Consider the following 26,621-nt stretch of genomic DNA (forward strand, 5'->3'; position numbering starts at 1 on the left):
GCAGTCTTGTTCAAAAGGTGGTCTTAGCCATTGTTGACATACCATTGTCTCTGTTCTAGCTTCTTCTGTAAGTGCTCTGCTAAGTTGTCAGAACTTTGTGGAATCTCTTCTTGGGACCCAGATTCCTCCATTGGTGCTCACCAGGACTTCAGCCTTTCTCATCTTCCACTGAGATTCCTAAAGATATCAAAATTTGCTAGGGATCATCTTTCAAACGTTTGTTATCCAAATAGAGTGGTGCAAACATCTCTACTCAAGAGTCTTGTTGTGGGCTGGAGAGATGGCTTAGCGGTTAAGCACTTGCCTGTGAAGCCTAAGGACCCCGGTTCGAGGCTCGGTTCCCCAGGTCCCACGTTAGCCAGATGCACAAGGGGGCGCACGCATCTGGAGTTCGTTTGCAGAGGCTGGAAGCCCTGGCATGCCCATTCTCTCTCTCTCCCTCTATCTGTCTTTCTCTCTGTGTCTGTCGCTCTCAAATAAATAAATAAAAAATTTTAAAAAAAACTATTTAAAAAAATTTTAAAAATAAGAGTCTTGTTGCTCCTGTCAAGATAATTACAGATAGTTTTCAACTTTACTGTTCAAATACATCTATTTAGATCACACTTTCTCTGGTGAGGGGAAAACTGAGGGAATGGCACTTTCCTGGAAAATTACCAGAAGTTATCACATGATTTTTGTTTGCACTTCTACTGGCAGGTCAAAGTGTACTGAAAATCATTAGCTTTTCCCCAAAGTTTAAAGACCTTGTACTGGTTTGGTGCGTAGCATGCACTGTATGTAAAAACTCCCTCAAGTGTAAGCTCTCAGTTGCATTTACAAAACCACACCAATGGATACCTTCATCATCTTGGGAATTTGCCTGTCTTTTTTGATTCTCATTTCACTGTGGAATCAGAACCATGACAAAGGAAAGCTACCACCAGGACCCATTCCTCTTCCAATTGTTGGGAATATTCTACAGTTAAATATTAAGAATATTCCCAAATCCTTAAACATGGTAAGTATGATTAATTTTCTTTCAAAAGATTTGCAATGAATTAAGCATACAGACTTATAGGTAAATAGTAAATGGACCTAGATACAATATTTTAATGAGATGGCTTTAAAGGTAAGTGCCCATTGCCCAGTTAGTTGTGATATTAGAATGCAGATATGACTTGACTTGGAGGACAAAAGTCTGACTTTTGCAGTCTCAGCTGCTTAGATTTGTTCAGGCATTAAAAACTATGTTGAAACCAGAAAGTCATTTTATACAGTGTGGGCACATATCAAGAGGATCTAGAGGATGTCTTTCCTGAAAAGTACTTTTACTTATTTATTTGCAAACAGGAAGAGAGAGAGAGAGAGAGAGAGAGAGAGAGAGAGAGAGTCAGAGAGAGAGAGAGATCAAGGGCATCCAGTCACTGCAAAGACATCTGGCTTTACATAGGTACTGGAGAATTGAACCCAGGTTGTTAGACTTTTTAGGAAAACACTTTAACTGCTGATCCATCTCTCAAGTCCTAGCAGCTATCTTTTGATGACCTTAACAGCCGTGAGAAATCTATAGATAGAAGAAAAAAGATAAGGGTTGAGGCAGTCCTCATAGCTTTCAGGGTTTTGTTTTGTTTTGTTTTTTGTCATTAGTTATGTACACAGTGTGTATACAGCCATGATGTACCATGGTTATCCTCATCCCTTTCCTCCCCATCTGCAGGGTCCCTCCTCATTGGGGAATGTGGATTGTACATTGTGGGGTTAGCCATCAGTTATGGGGAAGAGGCAATGTCTCTGTGCATAATGTCCCAACATGTGACTCTAACAATCTTTCTGCCCCCTCTTCCACAAATTTCCCTGAGCCATGTTGGGTTCATTTTAGGTCTACTTCAATGATGAGGTCTTGGGAGTCTCTGTGTCTCTGGATCCCTGGTTTGGTAGAAGTTGAGTGTTCTCTATGTCTATCTCCTTAACCCTTGTGCTGGTACCGATTCACCAAGAAAGCAGCACTCTTGCTCATTTTCCCAATTACTCTTTGGTTTCAAGTGGGGCCCTGGAGAGGTGTGATGGGCTGATTCTCTCCTCAGGATCTGCATCCATCTGAAAAAGAGAAGCAAATTCTCCAACAGAGAGTGAAGTCAGCACCAGAAAATTGGGATAACTGTGATTATTTTGGAGAGAATTTAATAGGTATAGGCCCTCTTATAGCCCACAATTGGTGGGTGCTAGATAATGGAGAGTGGGTGCATTTTTTGGATATGGTTCTGACTTGTTTTCTAGCTCCAGCTATGGGTTCTGTTCCACTGAGCAGGTCAGTTAGTCACATCAAGAGCAGTTGGTTACCCACCATGCCTTTGTGCCACTATGGCACTTGTGTGAGCATTTCATCTGGTTGTTTGCTGTTGAGTAGCTTAAACTGTGAGTTGCTTGGACAGGTGTTGGTCATTTCCCCCCACTTACTCATGTAGCATTTTCTGGCACTAGATGCTCTAACTTTATGGGAATGACTTCCAGATTCCAGCCAGGTCACTCCATGTCCCATATCACCAGCATATGGTGTCTTTGGCAGTAGGGTCTTATCACTAACCTTTGGTGTGTCAGCTAGTAAATATAGGGATGGGTCTATTTCCAGGAATGCTCAGTAAAAGCTACAATGTTTTGTAAATGAAAGTAGGCACGCATTTTTGAGCATGTATAACTCAAAGTCATGAGGCACATATACAATTGCTTAAAGTGATGGATAGAAAGGCATGTTTGTCTTTTTAAAACTTTTTTCATTGACAATTTCCATAATTTTAAACAATAAACCATGATAATTCCCTCCTACCCCACTTTCTTCTTCACAAATCCACTCTCCATTATACCCCTTTCTCCTCTCAATCAGTCTCTTTTTTTTATTTTGATGTCATCTCTCCTTCCTATTATGAGGGTCCTGTGTAAGACCAGAAATTGCAAGGTCACAGATATCCAGACTATTTTGTATCTGGAAGACTATATAGTAAACAGACCTACCCTTCCTTTGGTTTTTACATTCTTTCACCCCCCCTCTTCCACAATTGACTCGGCCTTGGAAGGTTTGATAGAGATGTAGATGTTTCAGTGCTGAACACTCCTCTGTCACTTCTCAGCACTAGGGTGCCTTTTGGGTCATCCCAGAAGTCACTGCCATCTGAAAAGAGAAGTTTCTCTAACAAAAAGTGAGAGTAGCATTAATATATTAGTATGACCATTAAAAGACACGTCTGCTGGGCAGTTTGGTGAGCATAGGACATACATTTAGGCAGACACCAGCAGATGCTCATGACCTCCTCCAACATGGGTTTTTAGTACCAGGCATGTTTTCCTTCCTGTGGATTAGGCCTTCAGTCTAATTAGTGAGCAGTTGTTTTCCCTCATAACAGACTTGCCACTATTGCACCTGTCAGTTCATTTGGCCTGGCTGGCCCACTTAAGGCTTGCAGTGTCCACCATTGTTTATCTCCACTGATGACGTCTCTTTCCTATGAGGCTGAATTCAGCATAACTTTTTCAAGCTTTCTGTCAATTGATCTACAGAGAGGGTTTCAGCTCAGCTCCAGCTTGACTTCTCAGTGACCTTTATGCTCAGTTTTTAACATAAAGTTTTAGCATGTGAAATATATGAAAATAAAGAAAAGAATTTTTAAAATTTTATTTATTTGTGAAATATGTGAAAAGAAAAGGATCTTCAAAACTTTTATTTATTTATTTATTTGAGAGAGCTAGAGATAAAGATTCAGAGAGAGAGAGACAATGGGTGCACCAGGGCCTCCAGCCACTGCAAATGAACTCCAGACGCATGCGCCCCCTTGTGCATCTGGCTTACATGGGTTCTGGGGAATTGAACCGAGGTCCTTTGGCTTTGCAGGCAAATGCCTTAACCACTAAGCCATCTCTCCAGCACAAAAGGATTTTTTTTTAAGTAAAATAACATAAGAGTCTACCCCTGAAGGCCCATATTTTGTTTAGTCACTAACAAATTTCCCCTCAGGCATTTCACCTCTCATTCTTGAAGGACTAGGAGATGAGGTCATTTTCTGAATGTGTATCTTGCTCTATCACGTCAAAGTTGGAAAGCAACATACCAAGCAAAGAAAAACCACCAATAAGCAAGTGTATCTAATGTTATATTGATAGACGTCAAACAAAAACTAATTAAAAGAGACAAAGAGGGCCACTACATATGAATGAAGGGAGCAAATAAACAAGAAGGCATAACTTATAAATAATTGTACACCAAATACCAGGGATCCCACAATCATAAAATAAACACTAAATGGCATGAAAAGTCACACAGATCCTGCACAATAATTGTGGCAGGTTTTAATATCATACTTACATATTTAGATAGGCCCTCTACACAAAAAAGTAAATTAACAATGATACTTCTGAAATATATTATATGAATGTATAACCATATTTAACAGATATTTGTAGAATATTACATTTAAGAGATAGGGATTATTGGGCTGGAGAGATGGCTTAGCGGTTAAGCGCTTGCCTCTGAAGCCTAAGGACCCCGGTTCGAGGCTCGGTTCCCCAGGTCCCACGTTAGCCAGATGCACAAGGGGGCGCATGTGTCTGGAGTTCGTTTGCAGAGGCTGGAAGCCCTGGTGCGCCCATTCTCTCTCTCCCTCTATCTGTCTTTCTCTCTGTGTCTGTCGCTCTCAAATAAATAAATAAAAAATTAAAAAAAAAAAGAGATAGGGATTATTAATTTTCCTTGTCTGTGTATGAATTACATTGATGTAGAAATTGGAAGTGCCATAAGGGGCTATGATCCCCAACTTTGGGGCCTTTTATATTTTTTTAAAAGAATTGAAAAAGCAGACTCTAAGAAAGATAAATTATGAACTACTGAATTTACTTAGGATGAAATTATAAATTATGAGGTTTATTTAATAAAAATTAGGATCCATAGAGGAGGACAAGAGAAAGACTTCAGCTGGAGGAGAAATAATATCCAAGGAGAAGGAGAGCTGAAGGACTCAAGCCAGAGCTGGAATGGGGGAGGGGAGACAGGGAGTTTCTCTGTAACAGAGGGATATAACCCACATGTGGAAAACAAAACATAAGAGTCAAAAATGCCCTTCACATAAAAGAACAGAGAGGGGTATAAAGAGATGGTTTAGCAGCTAAGGTACTAGCATGTGAAGCCAAAGGACTCAGATTCAATTATCTGGCGCCCACATAAACCAGACACACAAAGTGGTACATCCATCTAGAATTCATTAGCAGTGGCTAGAGGCCCTGACATGCCCATTCTCTCTCTCTCTCTCTCTCTCTCTCTCTCTCTCTCCTCTCTCACTTTTTCTTAAATAAATAAAATACTTTTAAAAAGCAGAGAAGATAAAGAAATTGATAAAGAGGATAAACAACACAAGAGATCTGAGATCACACATGTAACAAAGTAAACAATTACTGAGAGCCAGGACCAGAAAATTCAGATGCAAACAGAGTAAGTAGCCAAGAAAGTCAAGAAAGTTAATACATAATTGACATAGCCAGAGCGTAGAGAAGAACCACACATGTAACAAAGTAGGAAGACATCCAGAAACAGAATGTGTGTGAGATTGAACAGAAGAGTTCCCAAACAAATAATAAAGTCTTTCCTCTCCAGCCAGGCTGGGAGAAGGGAGACATTTATATAATAGTATTCAAACCAAAGAACCACATGTCAGTCAGGAGACCAAAATAGAAGAGTAAGTAGTTAGCATGCCACCAGCCCTTCATAGTTCACTTGGATGGATTCGTGTCAACAGATTCTGGTATGTAAGGGAGACTACATGATTGGTTCATGGAATCAGTGCATTACACACCTGAGTTTGATGATGAGGCTTATCATTATTGGAGTTTTGATCCATAAGTCACGTGTGTAAGCCTCTCTTAGCTTTTCTTCTGGCCTCATGGCCCTAGCTTCTTGGCTCTTGTGGTATGCTCTTTCCTAGTGTGAAGGGGAACTGGAGAATTTCTTTTCACTGCAGTGTTTTCCTGCTTGTTTCCACATGCGCTTTGTTCTAGGTGCTTTCTTGCCTAACCATGTGTATGTGTATAAATCTCCTTGTCTTCCTCTGCATCCCTCTTGGGACATGTGTACAAGTCTCTCTCAGTCTCCTGCCCTCCTTTATGGGTAGCTTTTCTAGGTCATTTAGGGTGACTGGGTCCCAAAAGTAAAAAGCAAAAATGTCCTTCAGTCTACCTCTACAATCTCCACATTACTGAGGGTCAGAGAAGGATCTCTTTTCTCTGTATCTTTTGACTGCAGGCATTAACTAGATCTGTTTTTCCATAAGCAACCTGAGCACCTCTTGGGAGGGAGTTCCCCTTTCCAAGGACTTAAACCTGATCCAAGTCTCAAAATTTGGCATCATGGATGGCCTCTTCTTAAGCCAGCCCCTAGTCCTAACCCATCAACCTATCTGTTTCACCTGAGCCTGAACGTAAGGCTCACTCAGTAAGATCTTAAGTAGATGCTTACCAGGTGGGCAGGTCTCTTTTTGCTAGCTGTTCATCTGTCCTGAACTTCGAGGTCGTCACAAGCCTCCCTGACCCATACTCCAACATGGGCTTTCTACTCCTTCTTGCCCTCCACTTGGCAGGAGCTCTCTGCACTTTCTTCTCTTTCTTTTCCAAGTCCCTTGTCATGTTGCAGGCTCATAACCATTTCTCACATGGGTTCTTGGGCCAGATGGGTGCATCCATTCTGCCATCCTTGGTCCAAGGATTCTCCCTCACTCCTCCTAACTGTGGAATAAAATGTGTAATAATTTAATAATTATCCTTCTAAGTTTTGTTTTATTTCAATTCTTTGGTAAAACAGACAGAAACTCAGGGTTTGGAGTCTAAGGACTTCCCTGAACTCCCCAAACCCCATTTCATAAGGATTTCTTTGTTTCCATGTGCTTTCCTGCTTCACTACATGTGTATCTCTGTGAGCTGTGAATCCTCTACCATCTCTCAGTCTTCTCTACTCCCTGGTGAAGGGGATCTGTGACTTGGGCTCTCATGCTTTGCTCTCTCTCTCTCTCTCTCTCTCTCTCTCTCTGTCTCTGTGCGTGCGCGCGCGCGCGTGTGTGTGTGTGTGTGTGTGTGTGTGTGTGTGTGTGTGTTTTCTCCAGGGAATTCTTCCCTGGAGATTTCTCTCTGTGAAGGAGAATTTGTCCATATCCCCACCCCCTTTACAGCCTGGCAAGTGGGAGCACCCTTTTTGGCTTAGGCTTCCCTGCTAGCCTTCTCTCTGGATCCCAACTCTCCCTAAAATAAACCTTATAGTTCATAACTTACCCTAGTCTGAATCTGTATTTATAATTCCTGCTAACTTGTATTTATGGAGCTGTATCATCATCATCAAGAAAGTAAATGACAGTAATGCTGGTGAGGACCTGGGGAAAGAGGGAGTGTAAACTAGTGGAGCCACTATGGAAATCAATGTTGAGATTTCACAAAAGGCTAAAAGTTGATGTACCATATGTCCCAACTATATCACTCCAGGTCATATGTCCTAAGGATATTACCCTTTATTATAGAAATACTTAATCAGCCATGTTCATTGCTGTACAATTCATAATAGCTAGGAAATGGAATCAGCCTGGATACCTATCAACTGATGACCGAGTAACAAAGATATGGTACCTATACAAAAGGGAGTTTTATTTAGCTCTAAAGTAAAATGAAATTATGAAATTGGAAGGAAACTAAATGGCACTAGAAGATGTGGGAATCTGGAGTCCTAATTTAGTGGAGTGGGTTCTCATAAAAATAGAAGAGGATTCAGGCTAGAGAAACCCAACTTTGGGTCCTTGTCCAAGTTATCAAAGAATTAAAAACATGGACTCTGCCAAGGATAAATTACAAACTGTGAGATATATTTGGGGGAGAGTTAGGATCCACAGAGAAGACAAGCAGAAAATCTCAATATAAAAGATGTTTACCCCTTTCCCATCCCAGGAAGGGAAGACAGAGAAAATTTCCCTCATATCTCTGGGAAGAAACTTCTGGGGAAGGGTCTCACACACATGGAAAGCAAAGTGGGAGACGCCAAGCTAAATGACCCCCTTGCACAGGGAGTCAGAGAGGACTAAGAGAGTAGGGCTCGGGGCTTAGAGATTACATATGTAAAAAAGCAGGACAGGCCGGGCGTGGTGGCACATGCCTTTAATCCCAGCACTTGGGAGGCAGAGGTAGGAGGATCGCCGTGAGTTCGAGGCCACCCTGAGACTACATAGTGAATTCCAGGTCAGCCTGGGCTAGAGTGAGACCCTACCTCAAAAAAACAAAAACAAAAAAAAAAAAAAAAAAAAAAGCAGGACAGCACAAAATAACGTTGGAAATGCCTAGGCAAAAAGGTATTTGTGCCCTTGCGGGAAGCTTGACAAGATGCCACACACACAGGGAGAGAGCAGGAGAGTAGGAAAGGGACCAGGAGAGCCAAGGGCCAAGAAGGATCATCCACATGGATTAAGCCCATGTGTGTGAGTCAAACATCCAATTATAATGAGCTTCACCATCAGACCCAGGTGGGAAGGGTTGGTGAGAACAAGAGGCTGATGGAGGAAGGGCCAGCCCACAGGTGTGCTAAGCTGAAAAAGAGTCAGGAAGCTGCTGCTGAGGAGTTGTTGCTTGAAATGATCTTGGATGAGACTAGGTCAGATACAGGTTCTAGTCTTGCCAGGGCAGAAAAGGTGGCATAAATGTTCCTGTGGGCCATTCCCTAACTACCCAATGACCAGAAAAAAAAAAAAAAAGCTATTGTGCCCCTAAACTGTATCAGTACCTCATGCCCCAAAAGACAAATATCCACGCTGTCTCTCATGTGAAGATCCTAACTTTGAGTGTTTCCATGTATGTAAATAAGGGGATGTGGGAAAGTGTATATAATCCACGAAGCTAGACCGAGAGAGGGGAAGAGGTTGAAGGATATAAGGTTATAGGTAACATGAAGGTTTGAAAGCAGACTTTGGGAAGATTTACAAAGGAGTGGGGAAGGAAAGAATGGGGAAGATGAACAAATGGCAAAATAACATTGCAAACCCTAATTATCAGTATGTATGTTAAAAAAAAAAAAAAGAAACAGAAAGAAAGAAGGAAGAAAGAAGAAAAAAATGAAAAAAAAACATTCCAAAGATATAAAAATAGGATGTTTGCTCAAAATGAAAATATTATACTTTTGGGGGCTTTTTGTTTTTTTTGTTTTTGTTTTTGTTTTTGTTTTTCAAGTGTTTTGCTCTAGCCCAGGCTGACCTGGAAGTCACTATGTAGTCTCAGGGTGGTCTCACAGCAACCCTCCTACCTCTGCCTCCCAAGTGCTGGGATTAAAGGCGTGTGCCACCAAAACTGTCATGTTAAACTTTTCTTTTAACTCAGATGAATAATTGAGTTATTTGAGGGAGAAAAAAAGGAAAAAGAGAGAGACAGAGACACACAGACTATGAGGATACCAGGTCCTGTTGCCACTGCCAAGGAAATCCAGACACATGTGCCACTTTGTACATCTGGATTTATGTGGGTACTGAGAAATTAGTTGAACCTGGGTTCTCAGATGTTGAAAGCAAGCACCTTTAACCGCTGAGCCATCTATTACCGGCTGTGGGTTTATGATGAAGTGAACCAGCTTCCTCTGCTGTGATGAAGCTTCTACTGAAAACTATAATCGTCAAATGAGCCCTTTTCTCCCATCAGATGCTCTGGACAGTTACTTGATGACAACAATGATAACCTAATGTGTTGTGGTGATGTTCTCATTTCTGGGACAAAACACCCAACCAGAAGCAGTGGATGGGAGGAAATTTGTTTCTTTTGGCTTACCCTCCGAGGGGAAGCCTCATGATGTCAGGGGAAAGGATAGATGAGCAGAGGCTGCACATCACCTCTCCCATGGCAGCTGGAAAACAGCAACCATAGAGTGACCCAATTCTAGAAAACAGAAGTGTGTCCTAACACCCATAAGCTTATCCCCAACAGCGTACCTCCTCCAGTAAGGGTTCACCTCAAAAATTGCCAAAAGCTGGGGAGCAACCTTTCTGAACACATGAGTTTACTAGAGACACCTAATTCAAACCACCACTGTAGGCAAGAAGGATAAATGCCAGTTTGGTAAGAAAAGTTAATAAAAATATATGAAAATATATAATATAGTCTGCCACAATTTAGGAACTGAATAAGAATGAAAGTAATAGCAATGTTACAGTGATAGTTCGAGTGGATGTCCCAGTAGTTTCTGGGGTTTATTAAAGCTTGTATCTTCAATCTCCAGCTGCCTGGCTAGAGGAGATATCACTGTGGGCAGATGCTGGGGTCCAGTCCTAAGGTGTCACTGGGAGCAGATCTGAATTCCAGCCTAAGGTATGCAGAGCGCATGAGCTCTGCTTGGGGCTCCCAGAGGGTGCCTGCTTGTGGTGATGCTGCTGGCGCTTACTTTCTCTCTGCATGGATCTGTATAAGGGGCCAGCTCCTTCCACCATTATGGAATTGCACCAGAATCTATAAGCTTCAAATAAATACAGTCCCTCCCATAAGCTGTGTCTGGTTTGGAAGTTCATCCCAGCAATGTGAAGCTAACTGCAAACACTTACCAGATGTCAATTATTTAATTTTTTCTTACTGTTCCTGGTTCAAAAAACTTAATTCTTTCATAATGGGTGGATAAATATTAAAATGTCTCTAGTAGAATTGAAAATATATTCCTCAAGCTGGGCATGGTGGCACCCAGGTCTTTGATCCCAGCACTTGGGAGGCACAAGTAGAAGGCTAGCCATTGAGTTTGAGGCTACCCTGAGACTACATAGTGAATTCCAGGTCATCCTGAACTACAGTGAGACCTTACCTCGAAAAACCAAATATATATATATGTGTATATATATTCCTCGCTTATCACTATCTGAGTTTTAAGATTCTCACTTTCCTCGCATCTTGTGCTCCTTTTCCAGCTAGCAAAAGAGTACGGCCCTGTGTTCACTGTATATTTTGGCATGAGACCCTATGTGGTGTTGCACGGATACAACACATTGAAAGAAGCTCTCATTGATCAAGGAGAAGAGTTTTCTGAGAGAGGGAGGTTCTCAATAATGGATGAAGCAGCCAGTGAATTTGGTATGGTTCTCTGTGAAAGGTCCATGTCTCTACAAGTTAGAGTAATACAGACAGGGAAAATTTGAGAAATTAGAAGTATTTAAAAATACATGAAATATCTTGTCATTCCAAAATAAGCCTATGCACAAATATTTTAAATTGTAAAAATGTAATTTCTTTATAAAGATAACATACAAAGTATAGGCCTCATTTTGTCATTTTCATACACAATTTATTCTAGTTTGTCTCCTCCCCCAGTGGCTTCTTCTACCCCAAGCCACTCCTGCAGGTCTTCTTCTTTCTCACAATAGCTCCCAGTCTGGTTTCATCTCACTTGTAGTCCGTTGCCCTCTCCCCACTCCACTAGGATCTCTGTTCTTCTCATGGTTTCCTTCTCAGCTTCATAAGTACACACAAATTAAAATCTGAGTTCTGCATATGATAAAAAACATAGTATTTGCTTTTTCTAAATATTGTTTATTTTGATTAATACAATAATTTTCATTGCATCCACTTTCCTACAAGTGTCATTTCATTTTTCTTTATATTTTAGCAAATTTTGATTAACATGTGTTAATAGCACCTTTTAATAGGTGTCTAGTGTGATATTTCAGAATATCCATCCACTGACGAAATTTGGATTTGCTTACTTACACTGCTCTTACTCCTTCTAATCTTCAGTATACACTAATGAGTGTATTTTTATAAGGGATCATCAATCTTCTATTAAAATCTATGAACATGATACAGTGTTCCAAAAAACATTAAATTCAGTGAAAGTAAGCCACAGAGTCACCAATACCCTACGAATTTATGACTAAGTTACATTAATTTTAAATTATGGCACGTGAAGAAAATGATAAAGACACTGAAAGAAAAGAAGGGCAAGCATGGCAGAGCATTCCATTCGCAATATATGTTTCTTCATGGCCTGACGCATGCATCTAACAGACTATTTGAAAACCTTTTAAAATAGAAAGCAGTCTGGTTTTGTAATAGACCTAGTTTTACCTTAAATTTTCTATTTAATAAATCCTCAGAAATCTTAGAATACAATGGAATAGAAAGCACAAGACACTTATATGCTCCGAAAAGTGAATCATAGAGAAATTTAGTGATGACATGTTGGTTTGATATTAGAAAAGCTTTAAAATTAAGTAAAAAATCTAAAAATATTGTAAGTAGAAATGTATTCAATGCCATTATCCTACAAAGCTGCATAGCTTAGCAAAACAGTGTACTGTAGAATGTGGGCTGTTCCCATGTCTGATTACATGGCTGACAGAGAGTCCTGGCTGATTCACACTTCTGAGGATGAGGCGAAAGTTGTGTACCACACATCAATAACTGGGGGAAGGAAAAGAATTCAACATCTGCATGATGGTTTTTACTGAATGTATACTTCTTTGCAGTATTGCAAAAAAAAAAAAAGTGAAGTTAAAGAAAATTAAAAAGAAAGAAAAAAGACAGGTGAAGTTGAAACACCATGAGTTGGAGACCATCTGTGCTTAATTGGTTAGTTTTGGGAGTTGGTTACAAGCTGTCCAGTCTTCTGGCTGATCACTAGGTTCTGGGAAATCAGATAAGGGGTTCTTTACTGCTCTGCACAGTTCTCTTAAGTGTGTCCTTAACAAGTTTTTTTATAAACTTATATTTTTCTCTGATCTTTTTTTTTCTTCTTCATTTGGAAGTCTGATATAGAACTTTCCAGGTGCAAAGAGAATGTCTTATATAGAGTTTAAACAAATAGAGGGTGAATAGTAAGATGCAAAAGGTGGTACACTCTTTACCTGAGAAAGAGATTGTGATGACAATCTTTCCAATTCAGAAGTGTCTCTCACTATGCTGTTGAATCCTATGATTTCCATATGGTAGGGAAGCTCAGTATCACACATTCATCTCTCTAGTAGTCACTTCTGAGAATTATTTGGTTTTCATAAAGGAAGATTTTCCATGATCTTAAAAATTCTTGTCACGGGCTGGAGAGATGGCTTAGTGGTTAAGCGCTTGCCTGTGAAGCCTAAGGACTCCGGTTCGAGGCTCAGTTCCCCAGGTCCCACGTTAGCCAGATGCACAAGGGGGTGCACGCGTCTGGAGTTCGTTTGCAGAGGCTGGAAGCCCTGGTGTGCCCATTCTCTCTCTTTCCCTCTATCTGTCTTTCTCTCTGTGTCTGTCGCTTTCAAATAATAAATAAATAAATAATGGACAAAAAATATTTTAAAAAATTCTTGTCAGTGAAATGGGACAGGTAAACAAATTCAATAATTACTCTGAGGTTTTGGGAAGTTGATAGGTGAAGAAATACTTTTTTAGAGAGAGCAAAAGTAAGAGTGAGAGAATTGGCACACCAGGGTCTCAGCCACTGAAATCAAACTAAAGACATTTGTGCCACCTAATGGGCCTTGCACTTGCCTCACCTTTGTGCATCTGGCTTCCATGGGAACTGGAAAGTCAAACATGGGTCCTTAGGCTTTGCAGGCAAGTGCCTTAACTGCTATGCCATCTCTCCAGCCCAAAGAAACACTTTTTAATGTGTAAAATAAGAGTCTGGAGAGTAGTACCGTCCTAGGTTAGGTTAAGAGAGGTGGCAGGTGAGGTGACACTCAACGGAAATTCCTAAAGCCATCACAGTTCTGTCTTAGATGCCTGCTTAAGGGTCAGTATTGTTTCCTGACTACTCCTACCTGACATTGCCAATAACTGATGCCTTTTCTGTTTCTTTTTTTATGACAGGGATTGTTTTCAGCAATGGACATAGGTGGAGGCAAACCCGGAGTTTCTTTCTCATGGTTTTACGGAATATGGGAGTGGGGAAGAAAACTATTGAAAACCAAATTGAGGAGGAAGTCTTGTGTCTCGTGGAAGCACTTAAGAAAACCAATGGTGTATATCTATTTATATAACTACCATGAAATGGGTTGAACTGTTACTATAAATTGTCTTAAAATGGCTGTATAAGCACAGCTACAACCAAAGATTACTTTTTGCTCTCATAGCAGAACCAAGAGGTGAAGTGGTTAGGATACAAGTTGTTTTCAGGGTAATCAAGCTGACTAGCTTTCCACTACGCAGTTTTCATGGTGCATGTCTTTGTGTGGTAGTTTTATGTTAGATATAGAAGTGGCACAGAAAATTCATCTCACAAGCTGGGTGTGGTGGTACATGTGCTTACTCCCAGCACTTGAGAAAAACAGGTAGGAGGATCACTGGAGCTGGAGACCAGCCTGGGGTACAGAGTGAGTTTCAGGTCAGCCTGGGCTAGAAGGAGACTCTGCTTCAAAAAAAAAAAGTGAAAATTCTGCTCATATTCAATGGGTTCTACCTCATAATATTGAAGAAATATATATTACCAGTATTCCTAGCCTATATTTGTCTAAATGTAGTGTAATCAATGTACCTGTAAGAAACATATAAATGTGTACAAGACCCTCATTAAAGCAGTCTGATACTTGTGCTTCCCTCTTCTGAAATTGTAACTGGAAAGTTTCTTTTAAACAAATTGTTGTAAAGTCAATATGGTCACAGATCACAGGAACTCTGTGACAGTGCAGCTAAAGTAAACAGATAGGAACTGACTCACTGACCTAAGTCCTTAGACCAAGTTTTAACTCTGCACTCACAGCTTGTTAATCACTCCTCTTTGCAGCATGGGAACACTTCAAACAAAGGGATGTAATGATATAAAACTTAACAATTACTGCTCAGGGGTGTGTCCATTCTGGCATTAGCCAGTAGAGGTGTAAGAGGCTTCAATAGAATAAAGCTTGCTTCTTTTCTCTGGACATCTGCCTGATCACTCTTGCTTTGCCCAAATTTCCTAAAGCAATAACAGAGTCACATTTAAGTGCAAGAGGTGTAGGAAAATGAGATAGCTATTTATAAAGGGAGAAAAGGAGAATATGCATTGTGGCCACATGAACTTTGATACTATAATTCTATACTAACTTCGTGACTAAACATTATAAGGGAGACCAAAATTTCTAATGTGTAGGGATGATTTCCTCACATGGATTGATGTGAAAGAACAGAGTTACTCTGCACAAATCTCAGTATGTGATGTATGTATGTGAATGCAGGTCTGGAGGACAGGAGAAGAAAATGACTGGGCTCCCAGCACTTGGAAGCCTGAGATAGGAGGATGCCATCAGTTCGAGGCCACCCCAAGAATACATAGTAAATTCCAGGTCAGCCTGGACTAGAGTGAAACCCTACCTTGAAAAGCCAAAAAAAGAAAAAGAAAAAGACTGGGCAGAAGACCAGATAGGAAGAGGTCAGGTTATAACCTTAAGTTAGATGCAGTTTTAGAAGCTCAACATTTAATATTTCATGGGTTTTTGTTTTGAGACTTTATTGTAACATAAAGACAGAGGAGGGAGAAAGGGAATGAGAGGGGAGAAAAATTGTATTTAAGTGTTTCATTGTTGTTTATTTGTTTGGAAGCAGAGTCACAGTGTAGTCCAGACTGACTCAGAACTCAGTCTGTAGACCCAGGCTGCCCTCAGAGTCAGGGTTATCCACTTAATTCAGCCTTCTAAATGCTGGGATTAAAGGTGTGTGCCACCATGCCTGACCACCTAAATATTTTTAACAATATTAATTTAGTATTACTTTATTCTTTATGATGAATCATCATTCTGTTTTCAAAACAATATTCTATAATTACCCAATATGGTGTTTACCAATTTTCTGCTACTAATATATGAATAAGATTATTAGAGACATTATTTTCATACAGTGTTTTGAGCTTAAAATATATTTGTGGAAATAGAGTATGTCAATGAACATTATTTGGGTTATACATGTTACCTAGGTATGAATCAGACATGATATAGAAATATCAAAAGAACATGGGATTCTCTCTCTCTCTCTCTCTCTCAAATAAATAAATATTTTAAAAGGGGGGGGGTGCTGGAGAAATGCTTAGTGGTTAAGGTGTTTGCCTGCAAAGCCAAAGGATCCCAGTTTCATTATCCATGATCCACGTAAGCCAGATGAACAAGGGGGCACATGAATCTGGAGTTCGTTTGCAGTGGCAGGAGGCCCTGGCGTGCCCATTCATTTATTCTCTCTGCATCTTTCTCACAAATAAATAAATAATATATATTTTAAAAGGAACATGGGGCATGTACTATGTATTTCACTCATAAGTTTATTTTTATTTTTATTTTTTTTATTTATTTTTTTTAAATTTTTTTATTTATTTATTTGAGAGCGACAGAGACAGAGAGAAAGACAGAGAGAGGGAGAGAGAGAGAGAATGGGTGCGCCAGGGCTTCCAGCCTCTGCAAATGAACTCCAGACACGTGCGCCCCCTTGTGCATCTGGCTAACGTGGGACCTGGGGAACCGAGCCTCGAACCGGGGTCCTTAGGCTTCACAGGCAAGCGCTGAACCGCTAAGCCATCTCTCCAGCCCAAAGTTTCTTTTTAAATACAATGTATTGTTTATCATTATATATTTAACTTTAAAGAATTTTCAAGAGTTTTATTAACTAAGTATATAGTATTCTGTTATTTGAGATGTGATATGGTTTATTTAGTCAGTCCTGTATTTTGGGTCGATGTGTTGTTTCCATTCCAGTATTTGATGTTATTAATATGAAAGTACATGCATGTGAATCATTGTCGATCTTGGAATATTTTCTTAAAAGGAAATATTAGAAGCAGAATTAGTAAAGCAATGAGTTCATATGTAAGTGGGAAACTGTTTTGTATACTGAATTTACATTTTAAGTTGCTGGTTCCCATTCCTGTTGTGATTATGACCTTCTCTCACCTCTACCTAAGCTCACAACATTCTGCTTCATTCCATCTCCTTATGGGGACCTCACACTATTGGTGATGCCACTGCATCACTGGTGGGCCTCACTGCTAGAAATTATCACAGACTGAGTGGAGCTCTTTGACCTCCTAACTGTTCTCTTTTGATCCTGCTGTTTGCTTCCTTCTGGAGTTGTGGTATGGTGGATATCCCTGCACAGGCAGAGTATAGACACCACATTCTCCGGAAGGACAGAAAAAAAATGTTGTACTTATGTAACTCCATGTAGGTCTGAAAATGGTGGGAAACACGAGGGAAGGGCTGCTGCTTTGAGGATTTTGTATTGATTAGGACAAGTATGAGCAAACCCTGGGTTGGCCAGGCTTGTGTAGGTTGAACTTCCTGCTTGTTCTAAAAGAAGGAGCACTGGATTTTTTTTTTTTTTTAATTCCCATGTCCAGATGTGGATACAAGGATAAGATGAGAGGAAGCTGAAAAAATGGACCCATACTCTTTATTACGCATAGGGATCTTTTTCCCTCACATAGTTCTTTTTAAAATGCCTTGATGTAATTCTACTTTGTCATTATCCTCTTCTACAAGAGTAGTTCACCTAACTATCTCAAAAGCACATTTTTATTTCTTTTTATTTGTAATACTTATTTATTTATTTGCAAAAGGAGAGAAGAGGGAGAATGTGTGCACCCAGGCCTCTAGCCACTGAAAATGAACTGTAGATGTATGTCCCACCTTGTGCATTTTTGTCTTTATGTGGGTACTGTGGAATCAAACCCAGGCTTGTCAGGCTGTTTGGGGAAATACAGCTAAGTACTTTTAGGAACACAGAGCTCATAGTTTCGATGGTATGTTGTTCTCAATTATTTTAATTAGTAACTTTAAACTTGTATGAGAATTGTGCATTCACTTCTAACTTCCACTGCTCATAGGTTCTCCCTGTGACCCTACTTTCCTTTTGGCCTGTGTTCCCTGCAATGTGATCTTCTTTGTGCTTTTCCAAAAACGTTTTGACTACAGTGATAAGAAACTCCAATTTTTGATTAACAGTTCACATGAAAATTCCAGAATTGTAAGCAGTTCCTGGATCCAGGTAAGGTTCAGTTACATTTATGAAGTTGTTATTGGGCCCAAATCCATCTTTTCATTACTCAAACATATATTCAGGTTATGAGATTTAATATGAAAGAAATCAGATTTATTTAAAAAGGCTTGTATCCAGTCCACACATCTGGGCCTTGTAATTATCGCTAACTCTTCAAAGATCTTTTTCTTTTCTTATTTCTTCCTTTTTCCTCTTCTCTTCTTTTACCCTCCCACATTGTTCTACTTCCTGATCTCATCTCTTCCTTCCCCTCCCTCCTTCCTACTTCTTCTTCCCTTCCTCCCCTCTCTGTATTTGAAGAACTCTTCCTTCCTTTCCTGCTACAGAGAGCATACATGTACTAGACTAATATTCATCTCTAACCTAGTCCTTGGAGCTATTTGGAAGCTAAACATATGTTTTTCCTCCTTGTACATTATCCCACTTGTTAATTTTATGTTTGAGGTAAGGTCTTACTCTAGCCCAGGCTGACCTAGAATTTACTGTATAGTCTCAGGTTGGCCACAAACTCATGGTGATCCTCCTACCTCTTCCTCCCAAGTGGTGGGATTAAAGACATGCACCACCACGTCTAGTTTATTCCAGTTAAAAAAAAAAAAAAACATTTTTATTTATTTGAGTGAAAGACAGAGTATGGGTGCACCATGGCCTCTTATGACTGCAAACAAACTCCAGATGCATGCACCACCCTATGTATCTGACTTTACTTGGTTGCTGGAAAATTGAACCTTGGCTGGCAGACTTTGCAAGCAAATACCTTTAACTACTGAGCCATGTCCCCAGCCTTTACTGCACTTTAATTAAAGAATCCTATTAATAAGTTCTTGACCCATACATTGCTATTTTCTAAAAATCATTGGATACTCTTACTTCAGAGACATTAATGAAATAATAACGATTAGAATATCTTGTAACAAGTATGTTTCTCAATCCTTTCACCATTTAAATGTGGTTTTTCAGTTATTTAATGGGGATTTTGATCTGCGGGTGGCAGTACGAGACTGTAATCTATGCAAGTCTAGGTTAGTCATTCATATATATATATATACACACACATACATATGGTACGGTTTATTTACTATTTTTATCCCTGGGCAAAAAAAAAAAAAAAAAAGAGAAACTGAGAACAACTTTGGAAGGTACAGTTTTTATTTGGGTAAATTTGCTTAATAGGAAAGTGTGAGATAACACAGTGCAATAGTTATTGGTGTTACAATTCCTGCATAGTTAATCACTATGATGCAGAAGAGGAGAAGACAGCAAAAGACAACTTCTATTGGAGAAAGCTCTTAACCAGTTGGCTATCTTCACTCAGCTGTCATCCTTAGCATGAATGAGGGAGCAATAACTTGTTGGCATGCTATGTAACTGCCAAAATGTGTGACTATTATTACTTTTGAAAATTATTCATTTGTGAGTATACATGCATGTTTATGTGCAAGCCTGAGCATGCCAGGGGACATGTGTCCATGATTTTGTTTTTGAGATAGGGCTTCAATATGTTGCCCTGGCTGGCTCAGCACTTGTGATCCTTCTGACTGAGCATATTGCGTGCTCAGAGTGTGGAGAACTGTGGTCAGGAATTGCATGTAAGTGATTGTGAGATGGCTGTGTGAGCTGTGCATTTAGCACTCTGATCACCCATTTTCTCCTGCAGATGACAAGTACACATACATGTGGGAGGCATGTCTCACTCATCCGTACTCATCAAGGTCTGAAATGTTGACTGAATTAATGAAGAATTCTTTCCTATTTCAGCTGTGCAGCATTTTCCCTGCTTTACTGTGTCTCCCAGGAAGTCATAAAAATTACTCTGAAAACATTGCTGAACAAAAAAAAGTTATTATGGACCATATAAAAGAACACCAAGAATCTTTGGACTTCAAAAACCCTAAGGACTTTATTGACTACTTCCTGATTAAGATGAAAAAGGTATAATGTGACCCTGACTTGCTACCTCACATTTGTGAGTAATGTGATTTGGATTGGCTGCTTTTTTTATGGTCAAACTAAATATTAAAATAAATGTTCTTCTGTAGCTAGGATCCACATATGAGAGAGAACATGTGGCGCTTGGCTTTCTGGGCCTGGGTTACCTCACTTAGTATAATCCTTTCCAGGTCCATCCATTTTTCTGCAAATTTCATAACTTCAATTTTCTTTACCACTGAGTAGAACTCCATTGTATAAATGTGCCACATCTTCATTATTCACTCATCAGTTGAGGGACATTGAGGCTGGTTCCATTTCCCAGCTATTATAAATTGAGCAGCAATAAACATGGCTAAGCATGTACTTCTAAGGAAATGAGATGATTCCTTCAGATATATGCCTAGGAGTGCTATAGCTGGGTCATATGGTAGATCAATCTTTAGCTTCTGTGTGAGAATGAAAATACTTAGTAGCAGAGGCCAGTAAGTTAAAAAGGAGACATAAAGGGAAGAAAAAGGAAGGGAGGAGGGTACTTAATAGGTTGATATTGTATATATGTAAGTACAATGATTGTGATGGGGAGGTAATATGATGGAGAATGGAATTTCAAAGGAGAAAGTGGAGGGGGAGGGAATTACCATGGGATATTTTTTATAATCATGGAAAATGCTAAAAAAATTTTTTTAAAAATAAAATAAAATAAATGTTCTTTTCTAAGAACATATTCATTGTTTTACAAACTATTGCTTGGGCAAACACATTGAATGTCTTGAGATATTTGAAATTTTCAGTGGTGTGAGAATTGGAAGGATTTATATTTACCGTGTTAAAATTATATCTTAGCTGGGCATGGTGTTACACACCTTTAATCCCAGCACTAGGAAGGCAGAGGTAGAAGGGTCACCATGAGTTCAAAGCCACCCTGAGACTACATAGTAATTCCAGGTCAGCCTGGACTCAAGTGAAACCCTACCTGAAAAACAAAACAAAACAAAAAATTTTCTGGAGTCAAATAGAAACAAATACACATTCATTGAGAACTGATAATCGCATGTCTTAGTATATAAAATAACCTCCATGGATGAAAAGCAAGAAATTAAAGAAAACAGGGATAGGACTCTTTCTTTTCTTTTATTTATTTATCTTCAAGCAGAGAGGGGAGAGAGAGAGAGACAGAGAAGAGATACAGAGACAGAATGGGCACGCCAGGGCCTGTAGCCACTGCAAACTAACTCCAGATACATGTGGTCCTTGTGCATCTGCCTTATGTGGGTTCTGGGGCATCAAAACTGGGTCCTTTGGCTTTACAGGCAAATGCCTTACCCACTAAGCCATCTCTCCAGCCTGGAACAGGATTCTTGAAAGTTTGACCATTGGCAAGACTTCAGGAAGCTTCAAAGGTGAGGTAGTGTTGGAGTCCAGTTCACATTGCTGGTAGAAATCACCCAACTAAGAGCAGCTTCTGGGAAAAAGAGGTTTATTTTGGCTTACAGGCTTGAGGGGAAGCTCCACGATGGCAGGAAAAACAGTGACATGAGCAGAGGGGGAACATCACCTCCTGGCCAACATAAGGTGCACAATAGCAACAGGAGAGTGTGCCAAACACTGGCATGGGGAAACTGACTATAATACCCATAAGCCCGCCCCCAACAATACACTCCCTCCAGGAGGTATTAATTCCCAAATATCCATCAGCTGGGAACCTAGCATTCAGAACACCTAATTTTATAGGGGATACCTGAATCAAACCACCACATTTTGCCCCTGACCCCTCTCCCCATAGTTTTTATCAATCCCAGTGATGTACAAACATCCCCATAATTCAATATCTTTTAACTGAGCCATAATAGCAAAAAAAAAAAAAAAATTCAAAACCCAGAATGGCACAGAATTCACACTACAAAAGATGGCATTGGGCATAGCAAAGAAACATTCAACCAATACAAGATTTAAAACAACCAGGGCAAACATCAAACTCTGTATCTTCAAGTCCAACAACTCTATCCAGCGACAAATCTCCAAGTCCAATAATTCTAACCAGCAACAAGTATCTGACATTCCAATTCCGCCCCTCCAGCTAGGATACTCACAGTCCTGGAAAACTTCATTGGTGCAGGCAGCTCTCCTTGGCAGCCATTTCATGATTCCAGCGTCGCCACTGGGTCTCCACTGCAATCCACGGTTCATCCTCATGGCTCCATGGGCTCTCCATGCAGGCATCCAGCAAACCTGCTTCACAGTGCCCATGACCATTTCCAAAACACAAGATCGTGTTGCAAACACATTGACCCTCTCTTTTCATCATTTCTTAAACTCCACAATACCAGGTAGGGTACCAATTTGTTAATCCAGGGGGGAATAAAGCAGACTTTGAAGAACAGGACATGCCTTGAGCCCTCAGGCCCCTTCAAAAGAATCGACATTCTTCCTGTTGCCCCAGTACAGGTCAGCGAGCCTAGTCTCAAAGTTTATAATCTTTCAGTTGCAGCTGAACAGGCAACAGTTCACCCAAAGATTTTTCTTTCTGTACCATATCCCTCTGCTCACACCAGTTCATTTCTACACAAAGCAACCCTGCACAACTTCTCAGGACATGGGCATAAGAGAAAGCTTCTCACACAAACTGCTAGCCCAGTGCAAGCAAAGCTCTTCCTCACCCTCATAAGCCAAACATCACAGTCCATAGTTCTTACTGCATTCAGGTCTTGCAGCTCAGACCAGAATAGTCCAACAAGCTGTACTTGAAGTACTGCAAGGCATCTCTTAGCCAAGGTTTCAAATCCTCCCACATTCCTCTTGAAAATCAGCTCCAAAAGGCCAAAGCCACATAGTCAGGGGTCTAGCAGCAACCCCACACCTGGTACCACTTTACTCTTGCAGTCTGGTTCACATTGCTAGTAGAAATCACCCAACAAAGAGCAGCTTCTGGGGAAAAGAGGTTTATTTTGGCTTACAAGCTTGAGGGGAAACTCCACGATGGCAGGAAAAACAATGGCATGAGCAGAGGGTGGACATCACCTCCTGGCCAACATAAGGTGCACAATAGCAACAGGAGAGTGTGCAAAACAGTGGCATGGGGAAACTGGCTATAATACCCATAAGCCCGCCCCCAACAATACACTCCCTCCAGGAGGCATTAATTCCCAATATCCATCAGCTGGGAAACTAGCAATCAGAAAACCTAAGTTTATGGGGGACACCTGAATCAAACCACCACAGGTAGATTTTGAGGAAATTATAGCTTATGCTAATAGAGGATCATTTTTAGAAGGCTGGAGACATGGCTTAGTGATTAAGCACTTGCCTGTGAAGTCTAAGGACCCTGGTTTGAGGCTCAATTCCCCAGGACCCATGTAAACCCAGATGCACAAAGTACACATGCATCTGGAGTTTGTTTGCAGTGGTTGGAGGCCCTGATACACGCATTCTCTCTCCCTTTCTCTCTGTCTCTCCCCCCCCATCACTATCAAATAAAAAATACTTTAAAAATCATTTTAGAGAATAATTCTAGTGATCAACTGTGTGCAAACTTTAACAAAGTTATCTTGATTTTAATTGAGGAATCTTGGTGTGTGTAATGAATGAAGAGCTTGGAGACAGGGATGCAGTTTGAGGGTATGTAGTGCTGGAGACAGGAAGGAAGAATCTAAACATAACACACTCTACAATATATGTAGGACAATATCAGCAAAATAAGTGGATATAAGTTACATCTGAAAAACATTACAAAGGAATTAGTTTTCCCCAGTGAGTAGGAAGATGAGTAATCAGAAAGGACTTAGAAGTTTGTAACTAATTATATTTCAGTTGTGAAATGACACTTATATTCACCCAATTTTGTCATCAACTTTAGCACTTTCTAATTTTTGGCTTAGCTTACCAAATAGCTGTATTACATTGAATTACATTATGTTATATGTAACATTTATTAAAAATCAATTAATTTTCTCCCAATGTATCTAGGAAAATGACAATAAGAAGTCTGAGTTTACCATGGAACACCTGATCACCACTGTGATGGACATATTTGCTGCAGGAACAGAGACAATAAGCACCACAATAAGATATGGACTTTTGCTCCTGATGAAGTACCCAGAGATCTCAGGTATCTCAGAGAGATGAAAGTCCAGGTAGAAGGCAGGCAACACTAAAACCTATCACACCCTTTATCTGCCTATACAATGTATTAGAAACATCTCCATCATTACTACGTCTACCCACTACTGAATGGATTTGATTCAAACTATGTTACAGCAGAGAAATAGAAAGGAGCCTTGACACACAGCAGTACTTGGAAGATGGCTATCATTCTCCCACCTATGACTCCATGACGGGGCCAGGACTGATGCAATAGCAGTTGTCATAGGATCTGGATAGAACCTGACTCTCTCTACATTATTTCTGTGTTTTAACAAATATTTCTTTGGTGAAAATATTTATTTTTCTAGGGGCTGAGGATTGAACCCAAGTACTAAGCATGCTACTATTCAGCAATATCCCCACTTCCTATTAAATATTTAGTTCTACTTACAAGCATCAGCAATTGACTTCAGTTACAGTGTGTCTCCATCCAAAAGACTAATGTTCCATTACAAAATAAACATGCCCAAATGAAACATATTTTTAAAATATATATCTATTTTAAATTTCTTATGCAAGTATGTATTATATATCGAGCATATTCTGTCCAAGGCCCTTCTACTCTTCCTTCTCTTTCCCCTCCTCCTCTAGTTATTCCCCATGGTCCCCTAAACAGTTTCATTTCTACTGTCATCTTATATGTACCTACATGTTTTGTGTATCAATATAATATCAAGTACCACAAACAAGAGAAAAATAATATATTTTATTTGTCTTTCTAGAACTGGCTTAATTCTCTTAGTATGTGTTGCAGTCCAGTTCACATTGCTGTTAGAAATCACCCAACCAAGAGCAGCTTCTGGGAAAAAGAGATTTATTTTGGCTTACAGGCTCGAGGGGAAGCTCCATGATGGCAGGGGAAAACGATGGCATGAGCAGAGGGTGGACATCACCCCCTGGCCAACAGAAGGTGGACCACAGCAACAGGAGGGTGTGCCAAACACTGGCATGGGGAAACTGGCTATAAAGCTCATAAGCCCGCCCCCAACAATACACTCCCTCCAGGAGGCATTATTTCCCAAATATCCATCAGATGGGAACCTAGCATTCAGAACACCTAAGTTTATGGGGGACACCTGTATCAAACTACCACAGTATGGTTATATCTAGTTGCATTCATTTTACTGCAAATGACAAAACTTTGTTCCTTGTTATGGCTTAAAACCTATTGTGTATATATACTACACTTTTTTGGTCTTTTAAGGTAGGGTCTCAGTCTAACCCAAGCTGACCTGGAATTCTCTATGTAGTCTCAGGCTGGCCTCAAACTCACAGCAATCCCCTACCTCTGCCTCCCGAGTGCTGGGATTAAAGGCATGCACCACCCCACCTGGCAACAATACTTTCTTTACAGATCCCTCTGTTGTTGGACACCTAGTTTGATGACAGGAGAGAGAGAGGTTCACTAGAGGCTCAAAGAGTAGTATTGGACTAATATGTTTTTGGTACACACCTTTAATCCCAGCACTTGGGAGGCATATATAGGATGACAGCAGTGAGTTCAAGACCACCCTGGGACTACATAGTGAATTCCAGGTCAGCCTGGGCTAGAATGAAACCCTACCTTGAAAAACAAAAAATATCAACAACAACAAAAAGAATATGTATTTTATTATCAGCTCAGAGCAGAGCAGCAGGGCTTAGGAGGGGGAAGTAAGCAAAGAGACTGGGCAGGAAGGTGTTTGCTGCAGGCTTAAAGGTGCCTGTGGTGAACTTTATGGGAAAGTTGGTTCTGAGTGACCTAGCTTGAGGAAGAGGGGACAAGGTGGGAAAGACAGAAGAGGTGAAGCTCACGGTTGTGGGTGCTCCTGACTGCCCTGCAGCAAGCAGTGAGGACCCCAAGAGAAGGAAAACAGGGAGGGGGCTCTAGGCTACAGGCAGCAGCTGGCTCACATGCATGGCTAGAAAGAGGACCAGATTCCAGCAGAGAGAAAAATATGAGAGAGCACAACACAGAAAAGGTGGTATATGAGTAGGCTCAAGTGGACAAGCAGGGAAGTATTAAAGAAATAGATTTACCCGTCATAGGAAAAGAGGGGAGAGAGAGAGAGAGAGGGAGAGAGAGGGAGAGAGAGAGAGGAAGGGCAGGGTGGGGGGGTGGCAGAATAGAGCCATGATTTTTATGTTTGTACTTTTTGGGGTGTGATGGACTGGCAAGCTGGGAGAGAGGCAGCTCTGAGACTATTAGTTCCCTAACTTAGATGTTGTAAATAGGGTTTAAGTAAACATGTACAAGTCTATTTGTGTATATGTTGACTTGGGGTCCTTTAGGTAAATACCCAGGAGTGGTATTGTCACACAAGTCCACTCTATCACTAAAATACCAACATGGCAATGCTACTCTAAAAATAGTTTGTAGACTAGTAGTGGATACTTTGGATGCTTCTGAGAATTAACAGTTTGATCTCAGTCCCCTGACTATCACTCCATGTCTCTTACCTGTTTCTGAGGAATAGTATGGGAAAGACCACATATTTTTAAAATTTAATTTATTAATTTTCTTTTCAGCAAATACAGGCAGTTTGGTACCATTGTTTAGGCTCATCCATGATCTACCCCCTCCCAACGGACCCTCCTTGTTGATGTAAATGGGTCATGCATTGTGG

General features: G+C 40.3%; 1 protein-coding gene across 2 annotated transcripts in view; it reads left to right on the forward strand.

Moving 5' to 3' along the window:
* Nucleotides 1-832: 832 nt before the first annotated feature.
* Nucleotides 833-26,621, forward strand: part of LOC101602378 (cytochrome P450 2C3-like) — a 43,391-nt gene continuing 17,602 nt past the window's right edge. Inside the window, exons 1-6 of one of the 2 annotated variants that reach the window (XM_004653089.2) lie at nucleotides 833-1,000; nucleotides 10,923-11,085; nucleotides 13,798-13,947; nucleotides 17,771-17,931; nucleotides 19,702-19,875; nucleotides 23,839-23,980. In XM_004653089.2, coding sequence (XP_004653146.2) covers nucleotides 833-1,000; nucleotides 10,923-11,085; nucleotides 13,798-13,947; nucleotides 17,771-17,931; nucleotides 19,702-19,875; nucleotides 23,839-23,980 — 958 coding nt within the window. The remainder of the gene's footprint in view (nucleotides 1,001-10,922; nucleotides 11,086-13,797; nucleotides 13,948-17,770; nucleotides 17,932-19,701; nucleotides 19,876-23,838; nucleotides 23,981-26,621) is intronic. The other variant, XM_004653090.2, reaches the window with a different exon arrangement.

Source organism: Jaculus jaculus, chromosome 1 (genome assembly GCF_020740685.1).
Source record: "Jaculus jaculus isolate mJacJac1 chromosome 1, mJacJac1.mat.Y.cur, whole genome shotgun sequence".
In the NCBI taxonomy this organism is placed as follows: domain Eukaryota; kingdom Metazoa; phylum Chordata; class Mammalia; order Rodentia; family Dipodidae; genus Jaculus; species Jaculus jaculus.